Source organism: Equus asinus, chromosome 4 (genome assembly GCF_041296235.1).
Source record: "Equus asinus isolate D_3611 breed Donkey chromosome 4, EquAss-T2T_v2, whole genome shotgun sequence".
In the NCBI taxonomy this organism is placed as follows: domain Eukaryota; kingdom Metazoa; phylum Chordata; class Mammalia; order Perissodactyla; family Equidae; genus Equus; species Equus asinus.
In genome coordinates, this window is record NC_091793.1 from 135,268,517 (window position 1) to 135,287,599 (window position 19,083).

A 19,083-nucleotide genomic window follows, 5' to 3' on the forward strand; every position below is an offset into this window, starting at 1 on the left:
AGTCAGAAATCTAGGCATCACTCATCACATTTTCCTCTCTCTCCCCCCCATATCCAATCAGTCACCAAGTCCTGTGGACTTTCATTTCCAGATATTCCTAGAATCCATCCATTTCTCACTGTTTCTACCTCTGCCTTCCCAACAAAACCACCATCTTCTCTTGCCTGCACTCTACAGTAGTCCACTCATTGATCTCCTAGCATTTACTCTTGTTATCCTCTGAATCATTCTCTATCCTGTAATCTTTTCAAAATATAAATCTGAATTCTTAAGATAAAGACCAAAAGTCTTACCCTAGCCTGCAGGCCCAGCATAGCCCAGCCCCTATGTCCTGCTCCAGCCCCATCGTGTGGCATGCTCGTTCTTAGTGTCTCTGCTCCAGCTGTAGTGGTCTCCTTTCAGTCCCTCATATTGGCCATGTGTGTCAGTCAGGTTCAAGTCAGGAGACAGAGCCACACTGGTTATTTGAAGGGGAGGAATGTAATACAAAGAATTCCTAACTAACACAGTAGGAGGTGGTCAACTACTAAAAGGGATAAATGAGGACTCAAAAGGGTCTAGACATGGCAAGTGAGCAGCTACTATCTCTAGGAAGGCTGGACAATAAAGGAACTTGGACTGGGAGAATCCTTCAGTCCAACACTGAGATTCTGACCTCATCGAAGAAGGACGTGGCTGCCAGAGGAACATACAGCCTTGTGGTGGAAAAAATTCTGTCACAGGACATGGACTCAACTGTTCTGTAGAAGAGACCCACCATTGCCGGAGGGTGTAGATACCTGGAACTGCTCAAAGCCATGCCAGTTGGGGGTTGAGGGAAAGCAGGCAACAGGGCCTGAGAGTGCACTGGAGCTCCTCTGCCTGGCTGCTGGCTCCTGGCATGAATAACGGTGATGAAGGACCAGAACCTAGAAGAGAAGTGTATTCCTGTCCTTATAGCCGTGCAAGGTCATTTTATTGCCCTCTACTGACAAAGCTAACATTCTGTTAGCTGGCAAAAGAGAATTGATTAGAGGGCTCAGCTCCACTGTAACAGAGTAGGGCAAAGAAGCATGGATTCGAGCCGAGAGACAGGAACTTGCTAACTGGCACTCAGCACTTCCTCCTGCCTCAGATGCTGTCTCTGCCTGGAACACACTTTCCTGCCCTCTTCACCTGGTTAGTTCCTGTGATTTCAGGTGAGCTCAGGTGGGACTTCCTTGGGAAATTCTTTCTTGCTATCCCTGAGTCAAATCTGCCAATTATAGGTTTCAGAATGCCGTAGACTTCTCTCATAACACTCGTCACAGTTGTGATTCTCCATTTGTCTGTGTGGCGGTTTGATTTATATGTCTTCCTGTTAGACTGCAAGTTCTAGAAAGACAAGGACCACCTCTGTCTTTGATCACCATTGTGTTTCTGGTGCCTAGAACAATAACTGGACATAATAGGCAGTCAAACAAGCCTTTCTCCTGGTCTTTATTGATTATTAGTGATGAAATATGTGGAGAAGTGTAGGTTAATTAAATTTTTTTTAAATTGCTATGCTGCTTTTTAAAGATAATGATGGATTTTGTATTTCTGGTTTTAAAAGGAATTTATACTAATTGAAGAAATTTGAAAAATGCTGTAAGGTTTAAGGAAAAAAATAATCCTACCTCCCAGAAACAATCACTGTTAAATTTCATTTCAAAATTTCTCAAATGCACAGCTATATAGGGTTTTTTTTAAAACAAATATCATATTATACAGTATGTGAACTTTTGTATTCTTTTTACTTAACATGAAATTATAAACATTACCTCATATCATTGTATGTTCTTTTAAAACATGATTTTAATGGCTGCATTGTATTTTTATGAATTTACTATATTTCTTTTAATCATTCCCAAACTGTTATTCATGTGGATTGTTTCCATTTGTTTGCTATTATTAATAATGACATAGTGCACATTCTTTGTATATAAATCTTTACGAACAACTATGATTATTTCCCTGGCATATTTTCTTAGAAATAGAATTATTGAGTTCAAAGAGTGTGAATATTTTTGAAGTTCTTAATATATTGCTGTCCAGAAAGACTGTACTAATCCCATTGTTTTTACTTGTAAAACTGATCGGTAGGGAGATGGAGCATTTTTAAGATGTTTCATTTCCATTTGCATTTCTTCTTTTGTGAATATTTAGGAACACTAAGATCAGTGATCAAAGAACTACCAGGGGCAGGCCTGGTGGCATAGTGTGATTAAGTTCCCATGTGCTGCTTTGGCAGCCCGGGGTTCGCCAGTTGGGATCCTGGGTGCAGACATGGCACCGCTTGGCCAGCCATGCTGTGGTGGCATCCCACATACAAAATAGAGGAAGATTGGCACAAATGTTAACTCAGGGACAGTCTTCCTCACACAAAAAAAGAACTATCAATTATATTATTATCAGTTATCATAAAACACTATCATATTCACTTAAGTACTTTTAAGTGAATGGTAACATACTTTAAGGAACAAAGACATTAGGAATTTTAGACATAATTTTACAACAACAAAATTGTGCTTTGTTTTTTCATCAGTTTTTTCTAGATAGAACTACTTTACAATACTAAGCTAATTGTCATCAAATGATGTTCCTTATTGAAATTACAGATGTATAGGAGACTATGAAACCATCTTAACTCAATGAGTTGAAATAATTATTTCAGAACTACTCTATATTTCATACAATTCTTAAAGTTAGATTTGAATTCTATGTATAATTCCTTCAGTCTGCTTATAAGTATGTAAAACTTTCACTAAAAAGTAAAAACTAAAGAGAAAAAAGAGTTTTCAGAAACTTTCACATTTGAACACATACGTAGCTGTACATATGTTATGGAAATCTTTTAATCCAAGTCCATATATTTCTCCCAAGAGGAAGATTTGTTTTCTTTGGTGCTGTTAACAAAAACTGCCACCTCAGTTTATGTTTTGCTATGTGAAATAAATCAAGTCAAGAACAAGTCAAATATGTAAGTTGATAGCAAGATTTAATAATTAGAAAATTTCTAGTTCTTAGTATTGGCAAGAGTTAATTGTGAGAACAAGTGCATGCTAATCCCATTGTTTTTACTTGTAAAACTGATCGGTAGGGAGATGGAGGGAGCTGAGTGTGAATGGGTACCAACTGACTGGAAAATAATTTGGCAATGCATATCAATAACTCTTTAAGAAAAAGAAAGTCATGAATTTTTATCTTCTTTGTCACAAACCCCACTGAATTATAGTAAAGGAATTTTTAAATGTAGAAATCTACAATAATGAAGAAAAAGGAAAAGAGGGATTCAATTTCTGGAAAAGGGAAAGTAGATGGAAGAGAATTTACTGATGAAGCAGAGTACAGGAAGCTGCAGCGTGGAATTCAGAGGGAGGGAGCTTTGTCCCAATGACTGCCTAGCAGGAAATGGGGAAGCTCAGGATTCAGTCAGCAGAGAGGATGGAGGGCAAGCTTAAGAAGAGAGGCATAAAACAGGGGAATTCAGTGAAGGTATTTTAAGGAACAGCCCACTATCCGCTTGCCGTCTCTTCTATTCCAGCTTGTTCTATAAGATGCCTCACATTTACCTTCAAGGCAAAAAAAAAGGAGGGCAAGGGAGTGGAGAGTAATCTGCTAGTATTTTAATGACCTCTTAGAACAAAATTCAAAACTCTTTGGAGGAAAATAACAAAACCCATTGTTTCTCAATGTGCCATCCATAATGCTCAGTACCAGATTTAAAAAATTACTAGACATGGGAAGAAGCAAGAAAATGTGACTTAAAATGAAGAGAAAGATTAGTCATTAGAAGCAAACCTATAGACAACCCAGATGTGGAATCAGCAGACAAGGATTATAAATATGTTGAAAAGTTTTACAGAAAAAAAAGATAGATGTAATGGGTGAAGAGAAGGAGAATTTCAGAAGGGATAAAAAGAATGAAATGGAAATCCTAGCCCTAAAAAATACAATATCTGAATTTTTTTAAGTCATCAGATGTACTTGCCAACAATTGAACAACCAAGAGCAAAGGATCAGTGAACTTGAAGACAAGCCAAAAGAAATTATCCAAACTGAAGAAGAGAGAGAAAAAGATTAAAACAAAAAGCAGCCTCGGTGACTTAGGTGACAGTATCATGCAGTCTCATATATATGTAATTGGAATTTCCAAAGGAGAAAAAAAAAGAGAATAGAGGAGAAGATGTATGAAGAAATATTGGCCATAATTTTTCCAAATTTAATGTAAAACAACCCCCCACATATCTAAAAAGCTCAGCAAAATCCAAGCAGAATAAATCATAGAACCTCACAGCAAAGCACATCATGGTCACGCTACTGAAGTTTAAAAATGAAGAGAAAATCTTAAAAGCATCTGGAGGAAAAAAGAGGCATTGCAAACAAGGGAATAACAATAATAGCAACAACAGTAAGAATAAAGGCTGACATCCCATCAGAAACAATGTAGGCCAGCGAACAATAGAATGAAATCTGTGATGTAATGGAGGAAGAAACTGCCACAACAGCAAAATTTCAGCAAATGGAAGTAAGCCATATGTAAAAAAGATGATACACCATGTCTGTGTCTGATTTTTCCTGGGAATGCAACCAATCAGTGTAATTTACCATATTAACAAAATAAAGGAGAACAACAGTATGATCACCTCAATAGGTAAAGCAAAATCAAATCACTTGACAAAATAAAAATTTGCAGCAAACCAGGAATGTGAGAGAACTTCCTAAGGAACATATGAGAAATAGACTCTACAACTAATGTCATAGTTAATAATAAAATATTTCATTCACTTTCCCCAAGATCAAGAACAATGCAAGAATTCTTATTCTACATTGTACTAGCATTCCTAACTAGTCCAATAAGGCAAGGAAAGATTGGAAAGAAAGAAGTTAAACTTCATTTACAGATGTCATTATTGCCTATGTAGAAAATTTTAAGAACTCTAAAAAAACTAATAAGGAAATTAGCAAGGTGTCTAGGTACAAGTTCAATATATAAAAAAGCAATTGTGTTTTGCATTCTAGCAACCAACAATTGAGAAATGAAATTTTTAAAAATATATACAATAACCTAAAAAAAAATCTAAACTATCTAGGAATAAATTTAACTAAAGATGCACAAGACTATAAAACTATAAAACAATGCTGAGACAAATTAAAGAAAACCTAAATAAATGGAGACGTATATCATGTTCAGAGATCAGAAGATGCACTATTGTTAAGATACCGATTATCTCCAAATTGATTCACAGATTCAACTCAAGCCCAACCAAAATCCCATCAGATTTTTTTGTAGAACTATACAAGCTGATTCTTAAATTTATATTGAAATGCAAAGGATGTAAGATAGCCAAAACAATCTCGAAAAAGAAGAGCAAAGTTAGAGAACCTACATTACCTGATATTAAGACTCATTACACAGTTACAGCAAGCAAGACAGTGTGGTATCGGGCTGAGGAGAGACAACTAAACCAGCAGAATAAAACAGAGAGCCCAGAAATAGATGATACACATACAGTCAATTGATTTTCAACAAAGGTACAAACACAGTTCAATGGGGAAAGGTCAACTGGGATTTTACTACACTGTAGGCTTACATTCCTTCTTCACGTTTTACATACTAGCTGTTACGGGCAGAGAGACTATGTGCCATTTATCTTCTATGAACAAGCCAGGGCTAGCACACGGTGGGCACGCCACACGTCTGTTGAGTTAAATTGAATAATCCTGATACTTAGGAAGTTGTGTACCATCTATGGTTGGGATTTGGTAAGTATGTTTAATAAAAGGAAGGCTCAAGTAATAGTTAAATTCAAAAATACTGGAGCTTCTAGGAGCCATTTTTAGATACATGGACAGGGATTAAATTAAAATATATATACTTTTTATTGAAATCTGGGCAGATTGGGTATTTCCAGAGAGAACTTTTCTTTCCAAGATGTAGCTACTTTGGTTCAAGTAATGAATTTTGGATAAAGACATAGCCAGAAACTCATATCAAACTAGGCTCCCTATAATTGGAAGGGCCCCAGGCATGCAAAGTACCAAAGTAATGCTGATTCACTCATTCATCCATCCATTCAGTAGTCATCATTGTACCTGCAAGGCACCAAGCCTGTAGTGATGAACAAGACGTACATCAGTCTGCCATCACTTTGCTCGTGTAGAAATTGCAGAGGATATTTTAAGATTTCACTAAAATCAATACTCTCGTAGTCTAGAATGTAAATTAGTAGTGACTGCAGTTGTACACCAACAATCTCGTGTTCCTATGGTTTATGTTAGTGCCATCCCGTAGAAGTGTCATTTTAAAATGTAATTACTTAAACAAGTAAAAAGAAACAAGTGAATTAAATTGGGTAATATATATTATCTAACTTAATAATCCAAAATATTATCATTTTGACATGTGATCAATATTTTTTAAATTGTCAAAGAAATATTTTCAATTTTGGGGGGATACTAAGTCATGAAATTTCAGTGTGTATGTTACCCTAACAGCACATTTCAATTCAGACAATCCACCTTTCAAGTGTTTTAATAGCCACATGTGGCTAGTGGCTACCTTATCAGACAGTGATATGAATCAACTCTGAGTTAGCTACAGTCTATTGAAGTTCACAAGTCGATTCCAGAAAGAGAGAGAACTGATGGTACTTCTGGCCCGTAATGTTAGAGGAAAATCACTGTGTCTAAGAAAGAACTCCCATTATTCTGTTGCTAGAAATATTGGGATTTATCATCAACATGAACCTAATTCTGGTATAGCCAAATAACTCTCTACCAATTTTCATCTGAAAGAGCCCCAGAGTTTAACTGTATTTGGAGACAGATCTGCAGAGCCAATGTGTAAATATATCCAAGTAGTCTTTGAGAATTTCAGATCTTTCCAGTGTTCAATGATCCCACCAATAAAGAGACAGCTTTTCAGGACCCTAAAAAAATACCGCTACTCAGATTTCTCAATAAATAATTGTTGGATGAATAATGAAATGAACCAAGACCCACATATCAGTTCTCTGATACACAAACAAAATATTTTCAGCTCTAGATTAATGAGCCCATGCTCATTTGCATGCTTGTCTTCCGTTTAAAATCCTTTTTCATTCAACACATTAATTTTTTCCCCTCTATTCCAAGGTCATTATTTCCATTAGGTTATAATATAAATCTCCTTATTTTCAAAAGTAAGACTAATTCACGACACTATGCCCAGTGAGCTGTATTTTAGACTCTCAATTTATAATATTAAATCAAAGCTGAATCTTAACTATGATTTAGAGAGGGAGTCAGTTGGAACTAGCCTGTACTTACTGTTTTAACGAAACATTTACAGACTCATCAAAAAATTAGTTTTCTATCTTTCACAGTAGAATTTCTCCATGTGGGTGGTGCCAGCCATCTCCACCCCAAAAGAATCACCTGGCGAGTAGAATCGTGGGCCCACTGCTGAATTGGAATCTCTGGAGGTGGTGTCTGGGAATTTGCATGTGTAATAAGTACTAAGGGAGAACCCATGCACACTAAGGTTTGACAGCCGCTGCTCTGCAGTGAAGCCCTACTGCAGTACATGCTGGAGTACAACTAAAGATAAAATTGCACGCTACCGTTTAAATCTGTGTCATTACTGGAAAAATGCTGTTTTCAGTGCGTAATTATTTTGTTGACTACCTTTCCTGAACATTTCATTGTGTACTGTGACTTCCCTTAAAGTAAATTTTAAAAAGTACTCATCATTCAGCCCATAAAATATATGTGTGTTTTCTTGATGTATAGGTTATGAATGATGGAGTCAACTAAAGTCTCATTTACCCTTGTCACGAATGGGCTAATGTCTAATCAAATTGACTAGGACCCAGATCATATTCTTTGCACTTTCCAGCGTGTAGTCTCTGTACTGTTGTGACAGTGCCAGGAAAGCTGTTCTTTGTTTCGTTTATTTTTTCTGTGAAATCACTTTAAGTGTACTTTAATTCAGTCACAGTTCTACAGATAGCTATGGAGCCATATACAAGTACTGGGCCTTCAAAAATGAATCAGATTTTAGTATTTGCCTTCGAGGGAGTGATAGCCTCTTCAAGACGGGTCAAGGGGCAGACATGTAAGCACTGTGTTAAAATATAATGCACTACGTTTTTACAAGGCACCATGGGGGCAGAGGGAAGTGAGGCTCATGACTCTCTGAGAAGGGGCTGGACTTCATAGAGATGACATGCTCTGACTGAGTGTGAGCCATAGTCAGCCAGAAAAGTGAAGTCATTCCTACAGGGTCGTCCAGGACATAGGGAAGAGCAGAACACCAGTCTCCTGGGCCCAAACCTGCGCTCTTTCCACTACACCCACCTTTCTCCAAGAACCTGGCCGTCAAAAGCACACCGGCTTCCCTTTTTTCACACTCAAAGCTCTCTCTGGTTTTAAGTAAGGTGTTAAGGGTGATACATTGCATTTTCAGGCCACTAAGGTACCATTTAGTTCACTCCGGCAATTACTAAATAGGAACCTACCTTTAAAAGATGCCGAAAGCAACGTGCTGCTACTTTATTGCCACATCTATTAAAGCTCCAGAGAGAATCTGACTCCCCAGATTTTAAATAGAGTTGAGATGTTATGATGATGTTTCCTGATTTAACCTCTCCATAAATTAGATGATATGATTATAGTACCTGTTGTCACTTCATTCTTGCCCCATCTCCAATCACTCTTCTCCCTTCATTAATTTGGAATAAAATACCACAAGACATTAATGTCTCACTTGGAGATAGGGGGGCTACATTTTTATAGCCTCAATACAAAGTCCTACTTAAAGATGCCTAAGCATTTGTTGAATGGATAAAAAACAAAAAATAACCCTGCTCATCTCATGTAAACCTCCTAATAACCTTCCTGGATAGTTATGGGTGAAGAAACTAAGGCTCAGAGATGTTAGGTGGCTTGCCCAGGGTCACCCCGCAAGTAATTACCAGAGCCAAAACCCCCACCAGGTCTTCTGACTCCAAGTACAAGGCTATTTCTACTTCTAGCATATCCGCTAATCTTCTAGGGATTCCATTAAAACAGTTTCCTGACTGTTTGCAATGAAAGGCATTATGGCCAACATGTAAACAAAACCAAAAATCTTGGCATCCCCCATCACTTTATCATCAGTGTTTCTAGTTTATCACTTCACAGTCATTATTTGGTGTTTTCTTACAGAAGGCAACAGACCACTGCAACAGAAACTGTCCTTAGATGGGAACCCCAAACCTATACATGGAACACCAGAGAGGTCAGATGGCCTACAGGGGTCAGCTGAGCAGCCTTGTAACCCAAGCAAGCCTAAGGCAAAAACATCTCCTGTTAAGTCCAATGCCCCTGCAGCTCATCTTGAAATAAAGCCAGATGAGCTGGCAAAGAAAAGAGGTAAAGTGATTTCTTTTGCACAAATGATTCAACATATTTTGTACACACAGAGAAGTGCCAGAATGACAGAACTTTCTGGAAGATGCTGCTTAGTGAGGAGAGAGACACGTGAGATTGCATTCCTTCTGTGACCCACAGAGACTGAAAGGTGGATGTGGTTCCTCCCATGTGAATCAAAGGCCTTGAATGCCTACGTGGAATTACCTCCCCTCTCTCTGCCCCTCTGTGGCCGTTCTCTCTGCAGGCATGGATGAATTTGCACCACAAATACTTTCTACCCTGTTATCTTATAAAGCAAATGCTAATGCACGCACTGCTGTGGAAATGTGAATGCTGAATGTACAGTTCCCTGATACACAAGTTCTGAACTTGAGTTGAATGAAAATGAGTCTGGGGGCTGGTGTGTCTTCTTCACATCTGACCTTCCTCACCTAAATTCAGTTCCGTGTTAGAACTGTCAGACCATATGATGTGGGAAGAAGGTTTTATATTTGACACACTATATTTCTATTATTTTTCAAGTTTTGATATACGTTCTACATGACTGGTATTAAAAGGGAAAGGGGCTAAACCACTTCCTTTCTGATTCCCAGAAGATTGAATAATCTTGTTCTTATTCAACCTCAGTGGTATCTGATTTCCTTGGCTTGTTTGATGTACTTTCTCACTTTTCTTGAGGGAGATTTCTTTCTTCTAAGCAACAGGCCCTTGTTGGGATAAATACCATTTGCCTATTTGCTCTGCACTGTCTGTAAACCCTGGTGGTGACAGTTTCAGGAAATCAGGCAAGACTGGCTCCCATGGAGCTGCTCTCAGTGCTCCTGCTGTGGTTACAGGCCTGGCTCAGGACTGGCGGGCCGGAGCCAGCGTCCCTGGCACCAGTGCTCCATCCTCTCTCTAGCTCATTTGTACCTCTCCCAATCTCTATGTCATTTTCCTCTTCGAAAAGCCATGCTGGCTTTTAACCACACAGACTGGTGTTTACAGAGAGAGCCAGCAGCACAAATGGTCTTTAGACGTATCAGATTCTAAGAAACTACAGGTTGTGATAGAACATAATGATCAGAGCCTCTTTCCAAAGAGTAAAGGAGACACATGTGCCCAGAACAGCCCAGCCAGAGAAAGCCCCTGGTGAGCTCACAGCAGTCAGGGGCCACACAGACCACCCACTCTGCATTTTAAAAACTCTGGGTTATGAACATTCCTATTGACAGAACTTTTTTTTTCCCATTGAAAAACAAAAGACAAATCTCTCTCTTTTCATTGGGGGCGGGGGAGTGAGTTAGTTGCTTTGTTGTTTAGCTGACAATAAAAAGATAAAGTACTCAATTTAACCATTTTTACTTGACGTTAATTTTAGGCCCAAATATTGAGAAATCGGTGAAGGATTTGCAACGCTGCACTGTCTCTCTAACTAGATATCGTGTCATGATCAAGGAGGAAGTGGATAGTTCGGTGAAGAAGATTAAAGCTGCCTTTGCTGAATTACACAACTGGTGAGTAATTCAACTGAGAACTAAATTTATGGCACTTGAGCTGTTCCTATAAGTAAAAGCATCAGATGGAAAACGTTGTTTATTTAATCCATAAACATCACAGAACAAGTCTTTAGCAGATTTTTGTAAGCCCTGCAGGCAGAGGCGTATACCCTGGGAATAAAGAAGAGAAAGTGTTTGAATAAAAAGAAACCTGACGCGCATGATTCACTGGAATTTGAGTTGGCCCAAAAGTGTGTGAATGATGGAGAAGCCAACCTCAACAAAGAACAAAACCTCAACAAGTGAGATTTTTGACACCTCCCTGGAAGGCTAATATCATGAATGCTACTAAGAAAAAATATTTTCCAGCCTTATCTTAATAAAATAAGAAAAACTCAGAAACATCCCTCATAAGCTTAGTACTAGAATCCCATTCTTGGGTATCTTTAAGACTAGAATTCAGGAATGGTACACTGTGTGGTTTTGGTCCTGCTCTGCAACTGATTGTGGTGGAAGACACTTCTTTGAGCCCTGCACATTTGCTCACGTCCACAATTGGAATGAAAAATCTGTTAGTAAAGGTTAAGTTATTATCAGTAGAAAAATGTTCTCAGTGTATCAGTCAGAACTCTTTTGGTTTCAAGTGACAGAAACTCAAGTCACGCTAGTTAAAGACAAAAGAGACTTTATTGTCTGATGTACATGAAAATTTCAGGAGATTCCTTTAGGCAAATTTGGTTCAAAGCCCAAATTATATTATCAGGATTCAGTTTCTGTCTTCCTCTTCCTCCCTCACTCCCTCTCTCCCTCCTTTCCTCTCTCACTGGCTCCCACAGTCTCCTGGTTCTGCTTATTCTTGTTCATACTCTCTCCATGTAGCAGCAAAGATGATCCTCTGGCAGCTCCAGGCTCACATAATCTTAGCACCTGTGGTCTGAGAGAGGGCTTTGTCTCCAACAGTTCTAACAAAGACAAAGGGCTAATTCCCATTGGCTGGGTTGGGTCATATATCTGTTCCTAAACCAGTACTGTGGCTAGAGGGACAGTCTCCCCGCTAGCCAGACTGGAGTCACATGCCTACCACAGAGTTAGCAGTGAGGTGAGCCCCCCCTGAACTCCATGAATGAGAATTAAAGAGCTATGGTTCCCCAGAGGAAAGTCAAGGTGCTAAAGTGGAAAACTACAGGATAAAGAAAATGCATATCCACAATGCCAGGTTCACATAACATCTTCCCTATATTTCATTGGCCTCCTACAATTTTAGTATTTGATCACATCTTGTGCATATTTTTCCTATTCCAAGCCTTTCCCTGACACTGATGTGCTTCTTAGCTGGATGTAGAGTTATGTAAAACTAGGGGTTACACTGAACACTAACCTAATCTAAAATTCTTGAATGTTAAACCATCTGGCACATAAAAGATCCCAAGGGTGCCAAAGACACCGGGGACTTGAAAGAAAACCATCCCTTCAGTTATCATTCAGTGAGGAAATCATTTACCCTCCACCCAGTCACGGCATCTCAACCTTAGTGGATCTCTTCTCTGATCAGATTATAACCCAACTAATTGTTCAAAGCAAACTCCAAGAATATGTTTGAAAGTACTCAGAGAAAGTAAAGATGCTATACAAATGAAAGCTGTTACTATCATTATTATTATTGACTTTTAAATTTTATGGTTATATGATTTTCACTCTATCCCTAAGTTACCCTAATATGTATAACCACACTCAACTTCCAGGCCTGTTCTCTAGAGCCAGAGTCAGCAAACTTTATCTGTAAAGAGCCAGCTAGTAAACGTTGTAAACTTTACGGGCTGTATGGTCTCTATGCAACTACTCAGCTCTGCTGTTGTGGTGCCAAAGCAGGCGGAGAGGATGCCGAAAGGCAGGGGGCCAGATTTAGCCCGTGGGGGTCATGGTCTAATGCCTCTGTCTGGAGGCATTAGTTAGCTGCTCAGAGAAGACCACTCTGTCTTACCCTTTTATGCAGCATTTTAGAATAAACTCTTCCTCTGAGGCCTCTGTATGGTCCCTTCCATCGAGTGTCTCACACACTAACTGACAAAGTGTAGCGATGACCTCAAATTACCTCTCTCTTCCAGCTGCTCTGAGTACTTTTATTTTTTATTTTATTTCCTTAGTAAAATGAGCATCACATGGGTCATAAGACTTCTTGAGATTTATAACAGATTCTTTGAGTGTTTTATTCCTCAAGAGCTGAAAGCATGGGGCCAGGAAAGTCAGCACCCAGGGAAGCTGTGTGTCTTTTTTCTGCTTGTCATTCGCATTGTTTTAAACTGATGGTAAGGATCACTTCTGAATGAGCTCTGCTCAGCCATACTTCTGTGTGAAAGTCAAAGTGGCCCTTTTCCTCTATACCGATGAAGAAGAAATTTAGGTCAACCATTTCTGTAAGCTATTGCTACAAAATGAGTAACCACCACCATTTGTTTTCTGATCTAATCCTTAATAAAAATGATCCCAAAATAATTACGTAAATGTTAACTTAAAAATAAAACCAAAGTATTTTTTAATCAACTATTTACATGCATTTCGGCCAAACGAAAAAACTTTGCCTCCGTTGTAAATAAGCCTGCAGCCCAGCCAACATGGTGATATACTTGAATTAAGCCTCCCTCTCGTTTTCTGAGCGGGGAGAAAAGGATGAATTTTAGGGAATGTGTTGCTCTTGAAAAATAGCAGATCACAGAATTGAAGAAGGCAGCTTAAATGTTTTAAAAAAATGAAGTTTTCCTATTGATGGCAAAATCATGAATTCTAGACATTAGAGGGAATTTTGAATGCAACACCATTCATTTAATGCATTTGCAACCCCAGTATTACATTCTAAGGCATATCTAGATTTGGAGGATGGAGGATGTGAGACAAGGCCTATGTAGGATTCCAGAAAGAGTGCTGGTGCTGAGACAGGCGTTAACTCATCTGGTGCGTGAGCAACATTGCACTTCCAGTTCTTCTCCTCTCCTCACTTCTGGCCGCCCAGTGCTCGCACCAAAGCATTCGAGAGACATTGTATATAGTTTAGAAATGTGAAATAACAAGGTCTTTAGTTAGCCAAAGTGAGTTCATTCAGGAACAGCAGAGGAATTGCAATTTGGGGCAAGCAAACTATAGTGAGCCATAGGCAAGTCTGAGGACAAAGGCAAGGTCTTAGGAGAAAGTGGAGGCACCCTCCCTTCATGGCTTCCCTACTGCATTTTGATTTAGGTTTTCTTCATTTTCACATTTTCCCATTTTGATCAAGACCTTTCCTTGAAAGTGGTGCTGATCAAGAGCTGGGTCATCCAGTTTTAATGGAATTATGTTTCTCCTCTGGGCACCTCGGAGGGACCTTTCCTAGATGGCATGTCCCATGTTGGAAGGAAAGCACATAGTGGTCAGGAACCATTTGAGGTCTCATTTGAGTAACAAGGGAGGTAGAAGCGGGGAACTGTCAGGCATTTTCACTCTTGAGATCATATCTTGTCATCTCAAAGTGTTGAGCCAACATCGTTCTATTTGGTGCATCATTTCTGCAGAGGTTTGACAGGCAACAAGGACAAAGTTTAAAAATAATTATGCAAAGCAAGAATTAAAAGTAATATGACAAATCCAGTTTGTATGCTGGTTCTAAGCCATGACTTTAGGCCTGAAGGTAACCAACTGAATAAATCAAAGGACCATGGAGAGTCAGGGGAAATTTGCTGTAACCAGTGAGCTTGTTCCCTGATCTTAGGTAATTGGGTTTCTACTTCTCCACAGGCATTTATCCATGTGCAGCAGGTGGTATTTGCTATCTCACAAATGCCTCCTTGTTCAGCAAGTAGGTCATGAAGGACTATGTGATTGTCTAAAACTACTTTAGCCAATGAGTCAAGTGGTCATTGTTGGGCTGCTGTTGCTTTCGCTGTGGGATTGGCTAGCTCTCCTAATGTTAGGGAGAGATTTCTGATCATATGCTCATTGGCACTTACTCTGAACCAAGGGAGAAAGGCTCTCCTTATGGAGGCAAACCCAGAGTCTCGTATGCCCCTGGGTAGTTCCCGTTTAAGACACTTGTGAAGTTTTACTGGGAAGACCAATAGGAAGCTTCAGATTTATTATGGATATTAACGTTACCCATTCCATAAACATTGGCCTCCCATTCACCAGCTGTCCAAACATTCATAAGCCCATTGAGAGTTCCATTTGCCACAGACAAAGATAAAGCCAGGTGGTACACATAAGACTCCTGCTAGGGTTTGATTAATAATAGTGTTTTGTCAATTGCCCCTTTCGAGCCAAGAGTCAGTGGTGTTTAGGGAATATTTGGGAAGAAGCCATCCTGTGGACTTTGTCCCCAAAGGCTGCACAGAGAAGGGTTATTTTGTTACAGCAAGTGGACTTAAGATCATAGTAGAGGGTCACCACTGTCATGGACAGATCAGGGTTTCTGGTGGCAAATCCAACAATGAGAAAGGTTTCTCCCTTTGGCAATGGATTGGGAAATATGGGTAAAAGCATTATCTTCCCCAAAAAAGAGGGGGAGAAAATAAGGCGAGGAGTAACAGTGGGGGAAAGATATACAGGCCCGGTCCAGCCATCGTGGGAAGGCTGTCTCCATCAGCTGTCGTCTGCTTCAACTCCTGGAAATCTGTCCTTTTAGATCACTAGTCAGCGAGCAGGTCCAGTCAGGGTTTGCTGCTTTCTTTAGACAGCACACATGGATCCAAGAGTCTATTTCTTGGAGTTTAGTGGCACAAGGGTTAGTTAACAATAACAAATAGGGGCCTTTCCAATGGGGTTGAAGAGAGTCTTTCTGGAGATGTCTTTTCCAACAGACAAAATCTCCAGGTAGTAAGGTGTGACGTTCAAGGTCTTCATCTCCTGGGAATGTGCTGTGGAAAGACTGTTCCACTAATGTATGGTTGCTCTCAATGGATGCAATTAGACCTTTACAATATTGAGGTATAGCTCCTTTTATCAGTTGTGAATCAAAAGAGGCAGGGGCCAAATGCATTGGGCGCCCAGTAATTACTTCAAAGGCTGAGAGTTGGTGGGTTCCAAAGGTTCAGAAGGACCAATGGCAATGCTTTGGGCTAGGGTATTTGAAAGGTCTCTACAAACTTTGCTGACTGGGTTTTGATGATGCCATTGGTAATTCAACTAGTCCTGAAAACTGGGAATGATAAATGCAATGGAAATTGCTGTAGAACTGGCCAGATGGCATGGGCATCACCACTTTGGACATAAGGATATGCCCTCTTCACTCCTGTTGAAAGGGCACTAAACAGTTTTGACTCAATATCTTTTTTCTTGACTTGTTGAGGTTTACTAGAGACCCCCACTATTTGAATTGTTTTAGTACTCTGAGGCTGGGGCTGTTTAATGGTAGTGGGGTTGAGCAATGAGAGTGTAGCTCCAGTATCAATTAGGACAGATAAAACTTCATTCCTAATTTGGAGAATTGCTTCTCCATCCAGTTTAGAGGAAGGGTTGGGAAGAGCCCCTGTGATTCCCCAGAATCCCATCATTAAGAAGTGGGAGGACATTAGAAAGATTGGGTGGGGGAATTTTAGTTTATAGCAGTCTTTTTCCCAATGTCCTGGCTTCTTACAATAATGAAGGGGCTTTGCTTAGGGGCTGCCATCTGTTGAGGTTGGAGATTAAGAATTTTAACGGTCTTTTCTTGGTAGAATCATCTAGGGTGTGGGCTAATTGGTTTGCCAAATAAACTAAGTCTGGAGTGGACATAGTTTCCATTCTATTCTGGTTCTCTTACCCAAGAGAGAAAAGTCCTAGTTTAGCGCATTAACGAACGTAGAGTTGAAGGCTACCTAAGTAGACGCGACATCCATAGGGAGACCAGAATTTTCCTTAAAAACAATTTGGAGTCATACACAGGTTCACTGGGTTTCTGGGTGGAAGCTTGAGTCTTATTCTAATCAGCAGCCCTAGGGATTGCGCACTGGGTCATATAACACGACGGGGTTGGTTATGTGCAGGGGGTGGTCTCTCATGTGCAGTTCTCGAGATTTGTTAGGATGATCCCAGTTAGCTGTTTTCACCCAATACTGGGTTTGGCCTCTGCCAACGAGCATGTGAAGTAGCTGGTATAAATCTGAGACTCTGTTTAAGTCTGGATGACTATTAAATTCCTTGGTAAATCTGTGAGGATCTTCAGTAACTCTAGGAAAATCTTCAGCAATGGCTCCCAGTTTGCCTTGGTCCAGGGGACGTAGGAAATTAGGGGCGTAGCATTAGGATCCTCAGAGGCTCTGATTTTAAAGGGGCAGGTTCTACCGGCTTCAGATGAGGAGGAAGGAGAGAGGTTCAGGGAGAGGGCTGGAATGAGGGGGTGGAGGTACCAAGGAGGTGAGGTAGGCGCAGTGGGGGAGAGGAAGTTGGTGCGGGGTGAAGCAGGTCAGGAGGCCTCCGATGTTATCTTCTTCCAGTTGTTTATTCGCCTCGGACCATTCAGAAATGGTATTTTGTAAAGAGGCAGTTGCAGAGTCCTGAATACGCTTGGAAGCCTCAACATACCAATTGAAGTAGGCGTCCATTCAGTTTGTTTTATTTTAGAGCCGAGGTCTTCCGGTTTAGTTCTGAGAAAAACAAATTTGGGGAGATCGAAGGTACCCCATAATGGCCATTGAAGTTCTAAATGATCTTTGGTTGGATCGGTCCATTTAATTAAAAATACTCATGAGGAGGGACTTTGTTCTGAAACATAAAACTGGCTGGGGTCCCGGGAGGAGCCCCATCCGGAGAGTGTTTAGAGGATTGGGATTCCATAATCTCAATTTAGAAGTTCAGAAAAACAAAGGAGTGCTCACTGAAAGGACGATGCCTTCAAGAAGAGGGATCCCGGAGAGCTGGACCAGAAGGAAGAATTTGGAATCTGAGAGGAGACTCACCCAAGGAAACGGAGGAGGACCGGGGGCCGGAGGGCACAGAGGGGCCAGGGGACTGCCCAGTCTTGGGGCCTTAGTTCCTCAAGAGTTCCTCTCCTTCAGGTCCCTTCATTGTCACCAGGAAATGTCGACCTTAAAAATGATGTAACAAGGTCTTTAGCTAGCCAAAATGATTTTTTGGGGGGAAATAGCAGAGGAATTACAATCAAGAAAAGCAAATAATGTTTATCGCTGGCAAGTCCGACCAGACCAAGGGAAGGCGAGCTCTCCTTAGGTCTGGGAGGAACCTGGGGGTTTGTGGCGGCTTGTCGTTGGCTGTGAGCACCGGCAGCTCTCGTTGCTGGTCAGAGGGAAGTCCTCTCCCTCCGGCTGGGTGTGTAATCTTGTGAGCGGTGTGGAGAGAGCCCCTCCCTTCATGCCTCCTGACTCCATTTTCACTTAGGTTTCCTGTGTTCAGTTGCACAGAACTACACAGAGACTCTCATTTGAGAAGTTCTCGGCATTCACTTTGCTAAATTCCCCCAAATTGCTGCTGGAATTCCTGAGGATGATGATTTTTCGAGGCTGGGAGGAGGCTCTCGTGTGCACTGCTCAGCCCCAAGGGAGCACTTCCTGGGTGGGATGCTGAGCACTTCCTGGGTGGGATGCTGAGCACTTCCTGGGTGCGATGCTGAGCACTGCCTGGGTGGGATGCTGAGCACTGCCTGGGTGGGATGACCCGCGCTTATCCTTCCTGTCCAGCTGTGAGGAGTACTGGGTTCAACACAGTCACCAAAGAAAACCAGTCAGGAGCTCAATTAGGATATCAGAGTTCGCATCTAACCAAGACCCTGTGTCACACGGGGCTAAATGACCATGACACGGATCAGTCTCCTTTTCTTAGAAAGAATTGGGGATTTGAGAGGGGAACCCTGATGACACAGTGCTCTCACAATATGTCCTAACAGAAAATATATTGTGCAGCATGAGCATTGGTGTGAAGAGTCACATGAGGACCTCTGGTGAAACCGCGGGATTCTCTTCCCTGTGCCTGGCCCCCACCGTGACTGGACAGTAGTTGTCCTTCGGAATCATAGCTGCCAGATTCCCTCACTTTGTGTGCAGACTAGTCTAGCTTCTCATCACAAGTCTGTGTGTGTGCCTGTACCAGTTGATGGTAAAGGCTTAAAATGAGCAATAAAACATTAAACTCAAACAGCACTGAGGAAGGAGAGCAATACTTGATAGTTCTGCCATATGCTGGGGGAGACGGTATTTCAAAATAGAACTGTAAAGATTGTTTGGTACTGTTGTCGATTTCACATCTAATTAAA

The 19,083-nt window shown here is 40.7% G+C and overlaps 1 protein-coding gene across 20 annotated transcripts in view; it reads left to right on the plus strand.

Annotated features, from left to right (window-relative positions):
* Positions 1 to 19,083, plus strand: part of SPATS2L (spermatogenesis associated serine rich 2 like) — a 166,451-nt gene that overhangs the window by 116,286 nt on the left and 31,082 nt on the right. For 12 of the 20 annotated variants that reach the window (XM_014832461.3, XM_044768494.2, XM_014832460.3 and 9 more), the window contains 2 exons: positions 9,190 to 9,396; positions 10,757 to 10,892. In XM_014832461.3, coding sequence (XP_014687947.1) covers positions 9,190 to 9,396; positions 10,757 to 10,892 — 343 coding nt within the window. The remainder of the gene's footprint in view (positions 1 to 9,189; positions 9,397 to 10,756; positions 10,893 to 19,083) is intronic. The other 8 variants (XM_014832466.3, XM_070508327.1, XM_070508325.1 and 5 more) reach the window with 1 other exon arrangement.